Source organism: Cyprinodon variegatus, unplaced genomic scaffold, assembly GCF_000732505.1.
Source record: "Cyprinodon variegatus isolate N-32 unplaced genomic scaffold, C_variegatus-1.0 Scaffold113, whole genome shotgun sequence".
NCBI classification, from domain to species: Eukaryota; Metazoa; Chordata; class Actinopteri; order Cyprinodontiformes; family Cyprinodontidae; genus Cyprinodon; species Cyprinodon variegatus.
The window spans coordinates 702,155-720,305 of record NW_015150566.1 but is presented as its reverse complement, the minus strand read 5'-3'; the positions used below and the strand labels follow the sequence as shown (position 1 = coordinate 720,305).

The 18,151-nt window shown below is 36.2% G+C and overlaps 1 protein-coding gene across 9 annotated transcripts in view; it reads left to right on the top strand.

The window, feature by feature from the left end:
• The first annotated feature begins 1,523 nt into the window (after positions 1–1,523).
• LOC107085017 (actin-binding LIM protein 1-like) overlaps positions 1,524–18,151 on the top strand; it is a 30,081-nt gene continuing 13,453 nt past the window's right edge. For 2 of the 9 annotated variants that reach the window (XR_001481246.1, XM_015375133.1), the window contains exons 1-9: positions 1,528–2,236; positions 9,429–9,572; positions 11,481–11,664; positions 11,932–12,038; positions 14,655–14,781; positions 14,850–14,943; positions 17,417–17,504; positions 17,603–17,661; positions 17,832–17,888. Coding sequence is in view for 7 of the 9 variants with exons in the window: in XM_015375133.1 (XP_015230619.1) it covers positions 1,981–2,236; positions 9,429–9,572; positions 11,481–11,664; positions 11,932–12,038; positions 14,655–14,781; positions 14,850–14,943; positions 17,417–17,504; positions 17,603–17,661; positions 17,832–17,888 (1,116 nt within the window). In the remaining 2 variants the exon portion in view is untranslated. Of the gene's footprint in view, positions 2,237–4,465; positions 4,548–9,428; positions 9,573–11,480; positions 11,665–11,931; positions 12,039–14,654; positions 14,782–14,849; positions 14,944–17,416; positions 17,505–17,602; positions 17,662–17,831; positions 17,889–18,151 lie in introns of those variants that run through there. The other 7 variants (XR_001481247.1, XM_015375137.1, XM_015375136.1 and 4 more) reach the window with 5 other exon arrangements.

Below are 18,151 nucleotides of genomic sequence, written 5' to 3'. Positions count from 1 at the left end.
TTAGATAGAGCACTTATTTTGATGATCCACCTGGAAAAAGAACATCCTCCCCTTAAACTTTTTTTATCTCATCTCTTTAGATTTCTTTCAAATGACTCAGGACTCTTATTGCCAAAGCCAAGGATTATTATCAGTTAGATAAAGTAGAAAAATTACAAGTAGACACAATTCTATGAGAATAAATTCAGAATTCTGAGAGTAAAGTCAGAATTAGTTAGTATTAAGTCAAGCAGTGCATAATTATGATGTGCAGGAAATTAATTCCCTGATTAACAGCAGACTAATTAGAAATAAGGGTAAAAAGGTCTAAATCCTGACCTTCAATTTCTCGTCTCAGAAGAAACTTAGAAGCAGACAGGTCAGTAATATGTCTGTGGAGAAGTTTAAAACAGGTTAAATCTCAAGCTTTGAACATCCCTCAGAACTCTGTTTAATAAGACGGGATCCTCCACCTAAACTGAGAAGCTCGATGAGAGGAGCATTATTCAGAGATGCAGCCATAATGACCTTAGCTACTTTAAAAGAATTATCAGCAGTCGAGGACAGGAGAATATCTAGTTATGCAATCCATGAATGTGGCTTTTATGAATCAGTTTGTGGGTTCGATTCTGGCCCCGGGTCTTCCTGCATGGAGTTTGCATGTTCTCCCCATGCATGTATAGGTTCTCCTCAGGTACTCTGGCTTCCTCCCACAGTCCAAAAACATGTCTGTTAGGTTTATTGGCTTTTTAAAATTGTACCTTAGATGTGAGCGTGTGTGTATGGTTGTTTGTCTGTGTGTTGCCCTGCTGCCAACTGGCCACCTGTACCCCGCCTCTCGCCCATAGACTGCCGGAGATAGGCACCGGCCCCACCGTGACCCTGATGGAATAAACGGTAGAAGATGGATGGATGAAGGGCAAGAAGAGATCCAAAAAAGTTTGACTACAAACACAGTAAACATGTAAAGGAAGATGATGTGTTCAAAGTTCATAAGGATTAAATAATTTTTAAGATATGTTAAATACCTCAGAGACTGATCTGGAATAGGTCAATGTAGCATTTTGTGGGAGGTAAAACCTGCATGACTTCATTTCACATCAATCATGCCACCACCTCCTCCTCCATGTGTGCAGACTCCTTAAAATACCAGACTGTCCAGATAAACATTTCTGTTTTAAGGAGGACTGCTTTTTTTTTGTTTCTCCAACTCATTTCCCTTTAAAACTATGTATGTTAGGAGGCTTTTTTCTTTCCTAGATTGTAAAAAAAAATAGCTTATGGAGCTTTTTATTTTTAACATTCAATAATAGAGTAATTAAATACAAACAAGGTTATATAATGGTTGTTTAGTTTTAGCTTCCAGCGAAGCTAAAAGTTGACAAAGCAGATCTGAGCTGAGTTGAAACATCACTTTAATTAGAAAGTGTCTAAATTGATCAGTCCTATCTGCTCTGCTTTAAAGCCGTAAGCAGGAAAAACTAAACCCTCATCTGTTAATTTGATTGCATGGTTCTGGAGATGAATTATTGCTTGCCCAGCTGTCTGTTTATTTAAAGCAAATCCAATCATCGACCAATCAGTGTTGCTTACATGGACATCTACTAGAGTTTTGTATGATATTTTTAAACCTATCATTAATTTTGTACTATTTAGTCGTAATCTTCTTAGAAATGTCAATCACTTGTTTACTGTTAGATCATGACAGTCATCAGGTAAAGGGACTAAAATGGGGAAGAGAGGGTTACCTGAGCTCGACTTCCAGGAGAATTTAAACCTCCGTTTGCCGTGAAGAGAAACCCTAAATATACCTCACCTAATCTGCTTAGGGGACTTGTGGTTGGAGTTAGTCTTTGTCCTGATGGAAAGCACACAGCCACTCACACACTGACAATGATAAAGAGTCAGAGATCAGCTTAAAAACTTGGTATCCAGCAGAGCAGCCTGCTGCATGCTTCCAAACCCACAGTCATTCTGCAGTCTGGACTGTTTGGCTGAAACATGAACAGGTCCAGCCTCCTAACCCTCAACTCCCTGGGAAAGCTCTGCGGCTCCGGTAACAGCAGCGACATGGTGATCCTGGACCGGGTCAAGAGGAAGAACTCTGTGAGGCGGATGTCTATCATTGAGGACGGGCAGCTGGCCGAGGTGCTTTACCTGATCCCCAAACAGTGCATGATGGAGCAGCTGCCCTTCATCAACCCCGAGGACTACATCCTCTGTGAAAAGCTGGCTGGGATTCCTGCAGAGGTTTCAGGTAATCAGCAGTTTGAAGCTTTTCCACCTCTGCTATCCACCTGTATGATATTACTGTAGTGTTTTAGCTTTACTAGAAACCCTAAACAGATGCACGATTATTTTTTCTTTTCTGTACCAGTTTTTCCTTTATTTTGAGTTCTAACCAGTTGAATGCATTTGTTTTAAACATATGTAGGGAAAAAAGCTGCAGGTTCTCTGACAGAAGAAAGAGTTTTGAATTTAAGCAGATTTTCCCTTTGAAAATATCAAAGTATAGAGTAAAGCTCCAAATTATTCAACCTTTGGTTTAAAGTTATTTCCATCTAACCAAGATTTTTTTTTCTTTTAAAGGAGAAGAGACAATTGTCTCTTAATAATAAATAAGAGAAATGTATCAGTTAAAAAATATATTCTTTGAAAAAATTGATTTAAACGTATTTACAGCTTTTCAATAATCAGTGTAAACATTTGGAATATTCAGCTTTTTCTAAAGTTTTACTGATACTTTAATGATATAGTTTCTATGATGAGTCCTAAAGCGATCAGGTTGGAGGACCTCTTTACCATCACCCTTATATTTAGCACAGTCCACTTTAAATCTATCAGATTCAAGTCAAGACTCTTGATGGATGGTTTCAAAATGTTAATAATACTAATAGTCCAAAGAAATAAGGTGGTGAATTTAGGCCCTAATGTACAAGAGATATATTGATGTCCTTTGATGTTTGTGTCTGAACTTTATCAGATTTTTTATTTTATTTTGTTAAAAGTCAACCAAAGTGTCTGATAATAGTCAATCTATAATGTAAATTCATGAGTCTGAGTTCTTGTTTTTATTCAAACTGAAAGACATAATTCAGATTTTCTAGTATTTGCAGATTACGGCTTAAGAGAAAATCATCTGATTCTGTTTTCTAGCAGCAGCAGAATCTCAGCCACACATCTGATTCTTTTACCGCTGCAATCTCAAAGTCAGTGCCACCTCATCAGAATTAAGGAATTATTCAGCCTTACTCAAAAATGTATTTATCTTCAATAAAAAAAGCTGCTGCTATTTAAACCTCTCCTAATATCATACAACACATTCTGTCCTGGCAACTTTATCCATTAAGACTTAAAGCAAATAACAGAAATAAACACTTGATTCTTTATTATTACATAATTGATTTTTTTTTATTTATCATGCTGGATATTTTTCATAGCGGTAGATTTTGCTTTTCAAGTTAAGGAAAAGTGCAGAGCGAAGAAGCGCTTGTGCAATCTAAACATCCGGCCTCTTATAAGATTAGCAGATTTAATGGCAGACTCAAAGAAGTTTGTTGGAGTTGATTGGCAGATAATTTATTGCAAGTGAGGCAAATGTATGGTTTGTTTCTTGCAGACAGCTCACTGGCAGTGTGCAGCGTTTCATTACGAGCCAAAAAAGCATCCAGACTCTCCAACCTGTTTTCTGGCTTCTTAAAATAAGGATTTTCCAACTTTTCTATATCACCACTACTGCAAAGGCTACACATATTAGCTAAATGTGACCAAAATAAATATATATGTGACCCATTAACCTTCTCTTTTACAGCTAAAATGCATTTTTGTATCCCCCTTTAACACAAAACTTCTATGAGATCAAAATAATTTTAACTATTTTTGAGAAAATAAATGTTTTAGGTATGTAATGATCTCTGAACGTCATGCTGCTTGTTCAAAATAATAAAAAATTAGATCACTAAAGTTAAATTCAATAAATCAGAATACACATTCTGATGAAGCTTGTTTATCAGCTTTAAAGTAACTCGTAAAATTAACAACTTTTAAGCAGGTTCAAACCTGATTATCTTTAGGTCTTCATTTCTGTATCAGGAATTTTTCTTTTTATTAGTTTGATGTAATAATGTAACTTCTTTTTTTCATTACCTGTCAACAAAAAAAAAAAATCACCATTAACAGAAATAAATGTTCCAAAACATCAGTGTGTGTTGAAGTGTGAAGTTGCAGAAATATTAATAGTATTCTAATTTTTTTGAATATGACTGTATAGCTCACCTAAAGCCTTAAATTAAGCCTGATTTAGTTAGGTAATCGTTTCCAAACATCTCCCAGCAGATGAGCCATTTGATTTCCTCCCTTTTCATCATGGCTGAGGTCATGGATTATACAGACAGCAGAATTTAGTATCTCTCCAGCTGACAACACACACATAACACCCACCCTCAGACCCTGTGTGTTTATAGACCTCCCCCTTTTTTCCCTTGGAGTTGCGCTGTAGTTTGTTGCTTTGTCTCTCGCTCTGAGCTCTGCTGCAGGGGGGCAACGATCAGCAGTCATGAAACACAAAGGTAAACTCTCCCACCTGTTCTCTGTAAATATTAACTTTATGGTTTATCTTTTATTTACTTAGTTTCTCTGTATTGATTTCTTTAGTTTACAGTATTACACATTTTCCAGTCTCTTCATTCTGTTTGCTTTCAGTTTGTTTTATAATTCAGAAACAAACACTAATAATGTTGCTATTTGTCAGGACCTTGAATGAACGTTTAATTTTTTTGAGGATTTTGGCAACAGAATGACTCCATTTAAACCATATCTTTAGATTCTTCTACAGGACTCTTTACCTGAGCTGTGATCAAAATGAAAACCTAACTTCCAGTGATTAAAAACTGACCAAGTGGGTAAATGTGCAAGGACAGTAGTAGTTTTTTATGACGTAAATGCAGCCTTTCATGTTAGTTTTGCACAGACACTTGATGTTCAATGGCCTGCTGAAACTGAAAATGATTGCATGACTTCCCTTCTGATCAGTTCTGCTAATATCAAATCTGACAACTTGGAGGGACTTTGGATGCAGTGATGGTTCATCATCCTTTGCTCAGTAGATCCTTAAGTATTAATTAATTAAATAAGGTAAAGGATAAAGCTAAGGTGAGGTGACAAGCAAAAATAACATATCTGGTCTTGGTGTATTTGAACACTGATCCTCACACCGTTGATCCCATTACATTTGCACCTTGAGCACAAATTTATTCCCTCATATTTAGACTCATTTTGTATGTTTTTTGATTTGCTATCATAGCAGGCACTATGAGACAGAAGCTTTAATGAATGTTTACTTTGTTCTGCATCCAGGAGGGCAAAAAAAAAAAAAAAAAAAACTGTCCTGCTAAAAGAATAATTTCTACACTAGGAGTCCAAACATGGACTATGCTGTTCAAGATGGCTTTTGCCAATCTTAGGGAATTCAGTAAACATGTGGAAGAAGATGCTTGCCTAAAATGTAACCAAAACAATTCGCCCTGAATAAACTTGGTGAGGAATAAAACATTGGCTGACCACACTAGCCCAATAGTGAAGCATGGTAGTGGCAGCTAAATTATCAGGAGATCCATCCATCCATCCCTTTTCTGTCACACTTATCCCAAGCGGGGTCGCGAGGGGTGCTGGCGCCTATCTCCAGCTGTCTACGGGCGAGAGGCAAGGTACACCCTGCACAGATCGCCAGTCCATCGCAGGGCATGATGAGGAGATTATTTTCTTAATTTGGGAAATGTTTTATGGTCAGAGTTAAGGAGAAAATGGGTGGAGCTAAACAAGAACAATCGCTGAAGACAGTCTGTTGGAAAGGGCTAGTGAGAGTCCAAATCTAAACCCAACTAAAACTTTGAGGCATAAAAAAACAAGCTTCACAAATGCTCTCTATTTGACTGAACAAATATTTGCTTAGAGGAGTGGGTATACTTTTAACCTAGAATTAGTTTGCTTTAAATAGATGTTGGTTATCGATGGGTAACATAGTAAATTGAGGTGGACATAAATGCATGGTGCAGTTTTCAGAATTTGGCCTTTCACGTGTGAATACTTTTGCTAATATTTAAGCCAAAATATTTGATGAACAGAGAGAAGATTCCCAAAATAAAAAGTAGAGACACCTTCCCTCCTGAGGCACGCATATGTGTTGATGTTTATAGCCGATTAGGCAACTCCTATCGGGTTTCTCTCCATTTGTCGTCTTTCTAAATTGAACATTTGTTAATACCTGACACCGGATCAGCTTCACGGTCTGAAGCCATGAATAAAGAGCTGCTGCCTGCTTGCATCGTATGAAGTCTTCAACACAAGACCTGCAATCAAAGTTCTCTTGCTATCTTCAAAAGGTGCAGCTCTACAGTAAAAAGTGATAAGTTGCTTTTTCAGACTTTGAAGATTTTAAAAATAAATCTCCCCTCACAGCAAACTTTCTATTAGAAGCAGTTTGCACTGCATCCTTGTTGCCGGGCAAACGAAGGGGTCCTGCACCAAATTCAGCAATGCAAGCAGAGTCGAACTGTTCTGGAAACATTTCTACTTTATGCAACAACTTAGTTTGTATTTGTTTGAAGACAAATACAGATGGACTGGTTTATTTTTCACTGATACTGTTAGTGAATTATACCCGAGGAAGACATTTATGTGGGTTTGCAATAGAAAAATGTAAAAGTGTCCTTATCTGCGAGCTCTTGATGTCCACACTTTCAACCCGGATGCCTCCTCATGCACCACATTCTTTCCTCCTCTCTCTGCTGCTAATCACACTGAGGTCTTTTCATAGTGGACTGATTAGATTATAAAGGCCTCCTATGGTCCTGCTGCTATGTGAACGTGGAAGAGATAAAGACAGAAAGAATGAGTTTTGTTAATCCTAAGCACTGTCTTTACTGCCATGTGGTTGTTTATTTGGAAAAAGGATAAAGCGATCCCTGGATGCAGTCAGATGATTGCTCTTCAAGGTCTGGGTAATGTTGTTCCAAGTATTCATGTATTAAAACAGAGAAATGCCAGCCATGAGGATTTTATGGAAAAGCATACGGCTGGGAATTTGTGTTGCCCAGCTCCCTTACAAGTTCTCCTTTGTTTTTTCTAATTATTCTTTCATCTATAATTTTTTTTTAATTGCTAACAAACTGTAGATGTGGCAGATTTAGTTCAGTGGCTAATTACTGTTATCAATTACCACACTTACTGAGATCCGTGCAACTTTAGTGGCATTTCCTGTCGGCTAACCAATTTTGTAGAGTGAAAAATTGGCAGCATGTCGCATTAAGTATTTAACATGAAGTCATGGATTAGCGATTAAAACGTTAATTTATATTCTGTTTCATTTTAAAACTTCAGTATATAATAAAAAGGCGTAAGTTACGTTTTTGATTTGATCAGGCTTGATGTAAAAAATTCTCTTTCAGTCCAATTCAGTTTTTTTAATAGCCCCATATTACAAGAAATGTCTTTTCCCATTCAGCTTTAAATCAGATTTTGTTTAGGGGAATATATGAATTCCTTAATGTCACAGAGTTTTGGTTGTTGTTTTTTTTTTTATAGTTTTATTCATTACTTTTTACACATTTGTTTGGTTTGCCAATACAACTGCATGATGCTCTGTTCTTGCAAACTAACCACCAGTAAGTATGCAATAATTTGGGAACTCTTATGTGGATAAATTATTCATCAAAATTACGCTTAAAATGTGTTGCTGTCTAGTTGGCTAGCTAATGACGAATTTAATTTCAAATAGATATGCTCAGAATCACAGACACAAAAAAAATTTATAATTATTTTTCAATAATGATAGAAATGTTTAAATGTATCATTTTTACATACCTGGCTGAGCCATAGTGAGAGTTTATATCCTCAATTCAAACAGTCAGGAGGGACGACTTGTCCTTCGATTGATGGGATTTGTCAGAGTAGAGTTAGAGATCTGAGGAAGCATAAGGGGAAAAATGTTTTTTATTGATGGATTTTTAAAATGAGAACGGATTAGACTAAATTAAATGTCAAAAAATAATTTAGGATGAACTCAGAGGTTTAAAGTGCAGAGGTCAACTACTTTCTGTCTGTGGATTTTTTCTTTCTTCAAACATTTTCATTTTTAGCCCATAATAATGATCAATTTCCTTATGATTTATTTCTTTAAGTAAATTAAAGAATAGAGATAAATGTGGTTCCCAGGTTTTAGATTAAGAAATGATTAGATGGATTTTACCAATGAAATAAAGCAATTAGATTTGATCATTTCTTGACCTAAACCCAGCAGAAAACATGTCAAGGCCCAGAAATGGTTCCTGCACTGATGGTTATTTGGTCAATAGAAAATAAGGAATTTAGTTGCACTTTATACCCATATTAATACGAACCCTATACAGGTGAGAGATATATTTTTACTTCTTTAATTCTGTTCAATTTGTGATGAGTTCTGAATTCTAATTACTTTAAGTACACAGAGCCAACAGTAGAAAACATTTAAGCAAGAAGAAACAGGATATCGCTGCAGAAATCAGTCTTTGTTCATTTCATTTTCATGTACTTTGAATATTTAAAATGCTATGAAATGTTCTTTTGCCGCTGCTTTTTTACCACTAAAACATTGCAGATCATCAGACAAATTTTGTTTCCATCAAACAAATATAACAAAAGTACATTTAAAAAGTGCAGTCTATAATCAGCGGTTGCACTCATAAAAAAAAAAATATATATATATATATATATATATATATATATATATATATATATATATATATATATATATATATATATATATCCACAAAAACCGATGCCCTATGTGAAGAAAAATAACCAACAGACAAACATGGTGGAGGTGGTATGATGACCTGGGATCACTTTATATGTTCTGATGATTCGTCCAGTTTGTAGATGTTGCTTTAGATAAAGATTGAATCTTTCAACAAGCAGCTTTCAGCTTATTTTATACTTTTTTATACAACGAGTTTATAATCATTTGTTTCCTTTTTGTGATAAGATATGGTGTTTTTAGTTCCTTATATTTGTTTTTAATATAGTTTTTCTGTGTATACAGTATATACTATATAAGGTCTTGGTCTTTGCCTTTAAATGTCTTGGTCTTGGTACTCCTTGGTCTCAGTAATACGGCTTAGGGGCGATTAAATTGATAATTTAGGCGCCCATTGTTTTGGATTGCTTTGCTCCCTCAATATATTGAATCCTTAATTATGTATTTTATGTATTTGCTCACATGATCTATGTGTGAAACTAAAGTTAACTCCTAACTTAATCCTGAGAGATTCAGCTCAGATTAAAAGAGGTAAAAATCTGTTGTTTTTTTGTTAAGTTTAAGTTTCTAAGTTAGACAATTTCTCTTATAAATAATTCATAAAGGCGATGCACTGTTCAGCACGTCATTGATCCCGTTATACCTTCTGCTCCTGCAGTGCTGCATGCCCCAGACAGCTGCCAGCCAAGTCCTCCAGCAGGAAAACAGCCCATCCAGTGCTTCAGATGTGGAGGACTGTGCAAAGGAGAGGCGCTGCGCGTGCAGAGCAGCTACTTCCACATTAAATGTTTCACATGCAAAGGTAAGTCAAGCCAGAGAGCAGAATTATGGCTCCGTCAACATAACAAGCACAATGGTTATCAAATCATTTCCTAACCCTTGCGCTAAATAACTGCGGCTATTTCAGTCCTGGTACATTGTTTTGCTGGCTTTACTAGGAACGCTCCCATGATCCAGACATAGTTCACTTAAACTATCAGTATTGAAAACAAATTACTTCAACATAAAATGTAAAAATATGAATGGAAACATTTTTAATGTGAAATCTATATTCAACCAACAATTTTAATATAGCCCGACATCTTACATTGTAATCCAACCTTCATTTTCTTCAGTGAAATATATACATGGATCATCATCAGGTCTCATGTTTCTGAACTTATTAAAACATGTAGAAATGTGCTGTTATGAGATCCTTCTGGGTTTTCAGTCAGCAGAGTTCTCTGGCAGGCGTCATAGCGGGCATATTTCTCCCAGCAAGCTTTTGTCCCAACTAATCAGTCCTGACAAGCTGCTCATGTTGTTGCCCTCGCATGTCACTGTGGTTGTTAAAGCTTGGAGAAAACAATGAAAGCTTCAGGAGAAGAAAAACTCATGAGGGACTAAATCAACGTTAGTAAAAATGTGGATTAAATGTGTAAAATCAATGTCTTCTATATAGACTACTAATCAGAGGGAATATAACATCAAATTAAATAATAAAATGAAAATGTTTGCAAAACTAAATAATTTAACTGTTTTTTTTTCTGTAAATGTGATGTGAGTCTCAGCAGGGACCAGAATAGACCAGCGTTAATCTCCGTTTGGCTTCCCGCTGCATTCTGTCATGGCTGGCTCTGAGGGACAGATATCAAATGTCACCAAACAAGTGGAGTCCTGTCAGTGAACTGTCACTTAGCTGACAGAAACACATAGATTTATATACATGATCTGATGGAAAGCAAAGCTTCAAAAAGAATGCTTCAATACAGAGGCTCCGACAGCCTAAACAGATTCATCTTTTTCCGTTAGATGGAGAATAATTTACCACCTTGACTGTTTCAGGCTGGATGCTGGCAGTGTTTGTAGCACTCCTGCCTTTCTGCACGTTCTCCCCTTGCATGTTTAAGTTTTCTTTGGCCTGAATAGTGACAACAGCCTCATAAAAGATGACACTTCAAGCTATGAAGCCTCAGTTTATTTCTGCGGGCTTTTGAAAAAAAAAATCCTGTTGTTATTCCCTTATAGTTTCTCTTTATTTGCGTTCAATAATAATCCATGTCAAGTTTATTAAACTGGTATGAACCTAATTATCTGAGACAAACCACAGTCTAGCTAGCTTTGCATAACTGGTGGTTAGCTGGTAGTTTTAAAAGTGACTCCAAAAAGAGTAAAAAAAAACAACAATCCACTGGACTTTGTTTCCATGTTTGAAGACGTTTTGCTTCCCATCCAGGAAGTTTTTTCAATTGAAAGTGTCATTGGACATTTTGAATTAAAAAAAGCTTCCTGGATCCATGAAGTTCAAAAGTGGTGTTTTTTTTGTAGATCTGAGATTTAAAAGAATTTTATAAAATAGTTAATAATTTCTAAACTTGCTATTCCTTCTGAATGATTAGCTTCAGAAGGATAGAAAGTAGCAGTGAGATTTTTTCAATTTTATAACATTTGAATGACATAATCTTATGTATGTCAGGAAAATTAAAAGCCTTTTTTAGATGTTAACATAAAAAAGTCTGCGATATAAAATGAAAAACATAAAAACTGATAAGCTCAAATATTAGATGCATCCAATGTCTAACACAATTTTCACATTTTTAGGCTCCTGAAATTATTTGTTTCTAAGAAATAATTTAATTAGTAAAATATGGTGATGCAGTGCAGATTTTTGTGGGTTCTCTTTTTTCTAAGATGTCTTCTTGTTTGCGTGTGAATGTGTGGCTTTGCTTAGTGTGTGGCTGCGACTTGGCTCGGAGCGGCTTCTTCATGAGGAACGGCGACTGCCTCTGCCCGGTGGACTTCCAGCGCCTTTATGGCACGCCCTGCACCACCTGTGGGGAATTTGTGGAAGGGGAGGTGGTCACAGTCCTGGGGAAGTCCTACCACCCAGCCTGCTTTGTTTGCACCATATGCAAGTAATTCAGAATATTCTGTCAGCTGTTGGTTTAATGCGTTGGCCTTTGTTTGTCCTGCAACTTGTGTCTCTTCTCCTACACACACGAATCAAGCCTGCAGCTAAGCTCTACAGAGCTGTTTAAAGAGCTAATATTGAGTCAGGTGTGTTAAAGCAGAGACACATCTAAAAAGTCTGAGGACACGGGCCCTCTGGGTCTGGAGGTTGAGAGGACTGGTTTAGACTAAGAGGTTTTGCCTTATCTCTGTTTATCTTGTCTCCTTCTTAGACAGCCTTTCCCTGCAGGGGACTACGTAACCTTCAGGGGAAAAGACTGCCTCTGCCAGCGCTGCACCGAACCCGTGTCACCTTCTAATCAGATCCGTCATCACAGTGGTGAGTATCTATCTTAAGCTGTCTCTCAAAGGGATGTTTACATTTTCTATTCATTCATTAATTAATCGTGAGCTATGATCATCTAGAGCAGGGATAACAAATAAAAAATCAGTGGAGTCCAAATAAAGAAAATCAGCAACCAGTAAAGGTCCGGAGACATTTTTAATTAATCTGTTACTTTAAACAGAATTTAACATACTGCAAAAAAATTTAAATCTTAATAAGTCAATTTTTCTTAAAATAAGTGTATTTTTTCTTGAATTGAGGAGGTAAGTGAGACACTTTGCCAATGGAACAAGACAATTTACATTTAAAATAAGAAAAAAATTGCATTGTCTTTATTTCAAGTGAGTTTTATCTAATTATCTTATTTTAAGAATAAAAATAGTCATTCCATTGACAAATCCTCTTACTTACCTACTCAAATTAAGAGTAAAAACACTTAATTTAAGAAATCTTTACCTATTTCTAGATTATTTTTGCAGTGCACTGAAAGAAAATTAGGTGTTTATGCATCCATGTTATACATAGACTTTAAAAAAAAAAAAAAAAAAAAATAGAACATTTATCGATTTTAAAATTTAAAGTGTGTTTTTAAGTAGAGAACAACAATTGCTCAGTTCGGTATATAATTTCCTGATTCACATATTTTACAAAGCCATTCTAAAGCACATATCAAGGTGCTCATTTTGAGCCTGGATGGATATTTATTTTTGATTCTGTTCATGGAGGAGAATCCTGCTTCACAGCAGCAGGTTGAGCCAAACATACTCAAAATCTGCAGGGTCATATTTGAGCACGCCATTTCACTTTTCTGTCACCAGTTCACCACGGTTCTTCCAGCAGTCCAGACTTTCTCTGCTCTCTTTTTCTCATCGTCTTCTACTTCTTTCCCATCGCCCGGCTTACTACAGGTTTCCCTGCTGTGTCTAAAAGTAGCAGCAGCAGCAACCCAGACTGACTCAGCTCATTGGATAATTGACATTCACATTTAGCCTGGTGCTGGATATTCTGGATGGCTTTACCGTACAAATAGGCGAAACGTTGCAAGTGAAATTAGACACTGTTGGACAACATGCGGTTATTTATAAATGTTTTAAATCAGGTTGGGTCTGGATTAGTCAGCAGGTGGGTCCGGATCCGGACCGTGGTCCGCTAATCCGTGACCTTTGATCTAGAGTCTTAGGACACAGATTGAGGACTCATCAACTTTGGTTTGTAAACCATCTTTGTTCAATCCCCTTCTTTCTCTCTATGCTTCTGAGTCAGGCCAGTCCCACATCCAGCAGGGCAGGTTCAAGTTCAACATTTCCTAACATTTCAGTATAAATATGCTATATTTTAATTAGAATAGAGTCTTGCATCTATTGAAAACAAAGTGTTAAATCATTTTGGGAAATAATAATAACATTTATTTAGGAGTGTTGACTTTGGAAGCATTCATTAATCAAAAGAGGGACATGTAGTCTGAACCCTTTGGTCACAATATAACCAAACATTTTTCATATGACAGATCGATAAACTAAGAAAATTATTCTAATGGGAGGTTGACATATAAAAAAAAAAAAATTACACAAAGTTTGACATCTTAATTTTTGATACACTAAAATGAACTAAAAACCCACCCAGCCACTCCACTTGGTTAATCTGTCTGTACTTTCATCCTGATATGAACACAGCTGTTCTCAGATGTGAGTTTGTATAAAGTTTAAACTAGAGTTAGATTACAAGACAATATTTACAACTGCCTTCAAAGTAAGACACTTTGTATTACTGATAATGTGCTTTTTTTTTTCAAAAGAGCAAATATGTCCAATGTGATCCGCATATTGTAATTAGAGTTAGATTTGTGTAAGTTCTCAAACTTCTATCTACTCCTTTTTAGCTGTACTAAAATGTTTTGACATCTAAATGTAAACCCTGATTTATATTGTTGCTCAAAGAAATTGAATAACCAAGTAAATTAGAAAAATAAAGTTCAATACTTGAATAGGTCCTTTGAGTGCTATTCAAGTTGACACAGCTGGAGATCTACCAAAACATCTGGATTTCACCTGGAGGGGATGGAGCAAACGTGAAAGAAAAAAGAAAATCACATTTAAAATGCATAGCAGAAGCAATGCTCTTTGTTCACATCATATTCTCTGTGAAAAAGGAATTATGCTATGGTATATATGTTTTTGGGCTGTAAAACACAAATGCTGTGGTTTGCTGGGCTTTTTGGAAAGAAAAAGTAAAAAGTAAGTGATGCTTAGACAATATACTTAGGTTTTATGTTACAAAACAAAATGTGAAGAAGTTCAGAGGGGGTGAATACTTTACTGGGCAGATACATACATATTCAATAAAGTAACCTATTGGAGCTAACACCCAGCTCCCTGGGCCTAAAAACAGATACTTGCTTTATGTACGTAGTTAAGACATAAGACTACATGTCAAGACGTAATTTAAAGTATTTCTGAAGTATTTTAGATCAAATGAGGATCCAGGTCCAGAAACCCCATATTAAAATGATCTGTCTGCTGGATTGTACATTAAGCAGATTGTTAGTAAAAATAGATTTAAAAAAAAATCTATTAATTTCTATTCATGAATGTGAATCTTTTTGGTTTTCAGATTGTTCGGGCTGCGGCAGAGACATCAAAAACGGCCAGGCTCTGTTAGCCCTTGGAGGTCAGTGGCACCTTGGCTGCTTCAAATGCAAAGCTTGCGGGAGGATCCTGAGTGGGGAGTTCATCAACAAGTAAGTACACACCATCAAAGAGAATGTGGATTTACACAGTTTGAATTTACACATTGTTTATCTTTCAGAGATGGCTTTCCTTACTGTGAGAGGGACTACCAGACTCAGTTTGGGGTTAAATGCGAGGTGTGTCACAGGTTCATTACAGGAAAAGTCCTTGAGGTAAGAAAAGTCTCTGTTGTGCTAAGTCCTTTTTTTATTTGATAGTCTTCCACTTATAAGTTAAGCTCTGCACCACATTAACAGAAGCATAATTTGCTCAAAGCAGTTGCAGCATCTATTGTCTCCTCTCATTTCTAATTTGTAGTTTTAAAAAAAGCCACACCTCCCACAAATAAGCCCAACAATCAAAACACTTGATGGTATTGTTTCTTCAATAGGCTAATTAGTGTATTAGCTATCAATGTATTTGGATTTTTTTTTACAAATTCCTTCCCAAAGTGACACAATTACACAACATATAAAGATTTTTGAAAACAAAAATAAAGTGGATTTTATGTTATTCATGCAGGGTACTGCTTATACTTATAAGTACTGGTACCCCTCTTTTAATGAACCAAAAACCCACAATGGTCACAAAAATAACATAAATCTGACAAAAGTATAATAAATAGAAATTCTATGAAAAGGAACCATGCTTTTATAGAATTAATTTAAAAAGCAAAACGCATGAAAAAAAAAAATGATGCTACTTTTAGAGGCAATTGTTGCATTTAGGCAATTCCTTTGACAGTTAATGAGACCTGTTCCTCTCAGCAGGTATTTTGGCCCATTCCTTATCAGCAAAATGCTCCAGCCATCTCAGGTCTGAAGAGGCATATTTAGCTCCTAAGATGCTCAGTAGGATTGAGGTCAGGGATCATAGAGGTCACTTCAGAATAGTCCAATGTTTTCCTCTTAGCCATTCTTGGGGGTTTTGGTTCATTACCATGTTGAAGATCCATGACCTAACTTTCTGACTCTGGGCAGCACATTTATCTTTAGAGACCCTTTTATTGTCTTCAAATTTCATTGCAACATGTAGAGGTTCAAGTAACCCAGTGCCAGATGAAGCAAAGCAGCCCCAGAACATAACAGAGCCAACTCCATGTTTCACAGCAGGGCAGTGTTCTTTTTTTGATAGTCATAATTTTTCCATTTGTGAACATGGAGCTGATGTGCCTTGGAAAAAAGTTACATTTTTGTCTCCTGTGCACCTAGAAGCTTTGTAGTTTGGCATCTTCCAGTCTGACTTTATGATTTGTTTTTTTTTAACAATGATAAACTCCTCTGTCGTCTTCCATTAAGTCCACTTTGTCTCAAACAACAATGGATGGTGTGATCTTACATCGATGTTTCTAAAGCTTTGAGTTCACCTTTAATCTCTAGAAGTTTTTCTGGGCTCTTTCGATAGCATTCATATTATCCCTTTCTTTGATTTGTCTTTGATTTTGTCCAGTGGCCACGTCCAGGGAGGTTGGCTACAGTCCCATGGATCCTAAATTTCTGAATAATACATGTAACTGTAGTCACAGGAACATTAAGCTACTTGGAGAAGGTCTCATAGTCTTTACTTTTAACATGCCTGTCAATATTTTTCTTTCTAATCTCTTGATCCATGTTGAGTGTGATATACACCATGTAACCAAACAGCACAGTTAAATTTTTTTAATAGTTTGTTGAAGCATTTGTTTATTTTTATAGAATTTTGTTTTTACTTTGACTTTTATCACTTTCAAGATATTTATGTGACTATTGTGGGTTTTTCTTTCATTAAACGAGAGGCATCGATATTTTAGTCCACGTAGGAAACTTAACATATAAAAAAACAACAAAAAAACAAGGGGAAGCCTCAGGATTTAAGGGAGGTGCTCAGATGGAGAACTGCAGATTTACAGACATTAGGAATGTTGGGTTTAAAACATTTCTGAATGGTTGCAGGGTTCCCTGGTGACAACTGTGTTTAACAACAAGTTGTTCTGGTGTTTCAACCCACCAGGTTTGGAAAGAAAACCAAAAGTATCGCTGTCAGATATCAAACAAAAGGATGAGCCAACCTAAGGCTTTCAAATGTTAAAATAAAGAATGAAAGCGCCTGGATGGCTCTATTGTGCAGAGGATTGTTGTTGTTTTTTTTCTCTTCTTTTTTTTGTGGGGGTGGTGGGGGGGTGTCAATGACTCTGGTACTTTGCACAAAGTGGACAGAAAATTGTACACTGGAAAAATGATCTAGAAATAAGTTAATTTTTCTTAAATGAAGTGTATTTACCCTTAATTTGAGTAGGTAAGTGAGACAATCTGCCAATGGAATGAGTGTTTTTATTCTTAAAATAAGATAGATAATTAGATCAAATGGACTTGAAATAAGACAATGCTATTGTGTTTTCATATTTTAAGTGTAAATGGTCTTGTTGCACTGGAAAAATGTCTCTTTTACCTCCTCAATCCAAGAACAAATGCCCTTTTTTTAAAGAAAAAATTACTTATCTAGATTTCGATTTTTTTCCAGTGTAGAAGAATTATCTCTAAATTCTTTAACTGATGGACCTACAGTTCTTTTTCCTAGGTATCCACTTCTTACCTATTACTGCATTTATTTACCCACCTGTCTGTATTAGACAACATACTTTTTTGTTGTCTTGTTTTCTGTTCCTAGGCTGGTGAAAGACATTACCACCCGGGTTGTGCGAGATGCTACAGGTGCGGTAAAATGTTTACAGAGGGAGAAGAAATGTTGGTTCAAGGTCAGTGTAGGGATTTTCTAACTGACTCTGTATCATGTTTAGTAAGGAAGTAATTCTGGATATTTTTTTCTCTCCTCTATGTGTCCACACCTTCACAGGTGCAACAATGTGGCACCCGTACTGCAAAGACAACGGCAGAACAGAGGAGAGCTTTAGAGTAAGACTGAAACATCATGTTTACCCACTTTATATATATATTAAATAGTCAGAAACCTTAGTTTTACAAGCTGCATTCATCAGACAGTATCTACATGAGATCTGCTAAACCTCCACATCATAATGTGTGACCTTGCAGCGTCACATCACTTCTTTACATCTCCTTTTCAGGTCAACAGAGCCAAGACGCCTTGCCTTGATTTCTTTTTCCCCTCAAATGAATTAAAGGTCAACATCGTATTGTGGCCTGTTTTTTGTTCCTGCACTGATATATGTCAACATAAGGGTGTGAAAATAACAGTTCATGATTAAACCTAATAAAATGCTGCTTGCATCACTTATCCTGGCAACCTAAGTGTGTTTCCAAAGTATTAAAACTTCTTTAAACTTTTTCTTTTTGGTCACATTACAACCAAAACCTTTGATCAAATTCTTTGGATCTTATGTAATCGGCCAACATAAAGTGAATAATTGCAAAACTGAAGGAAAAG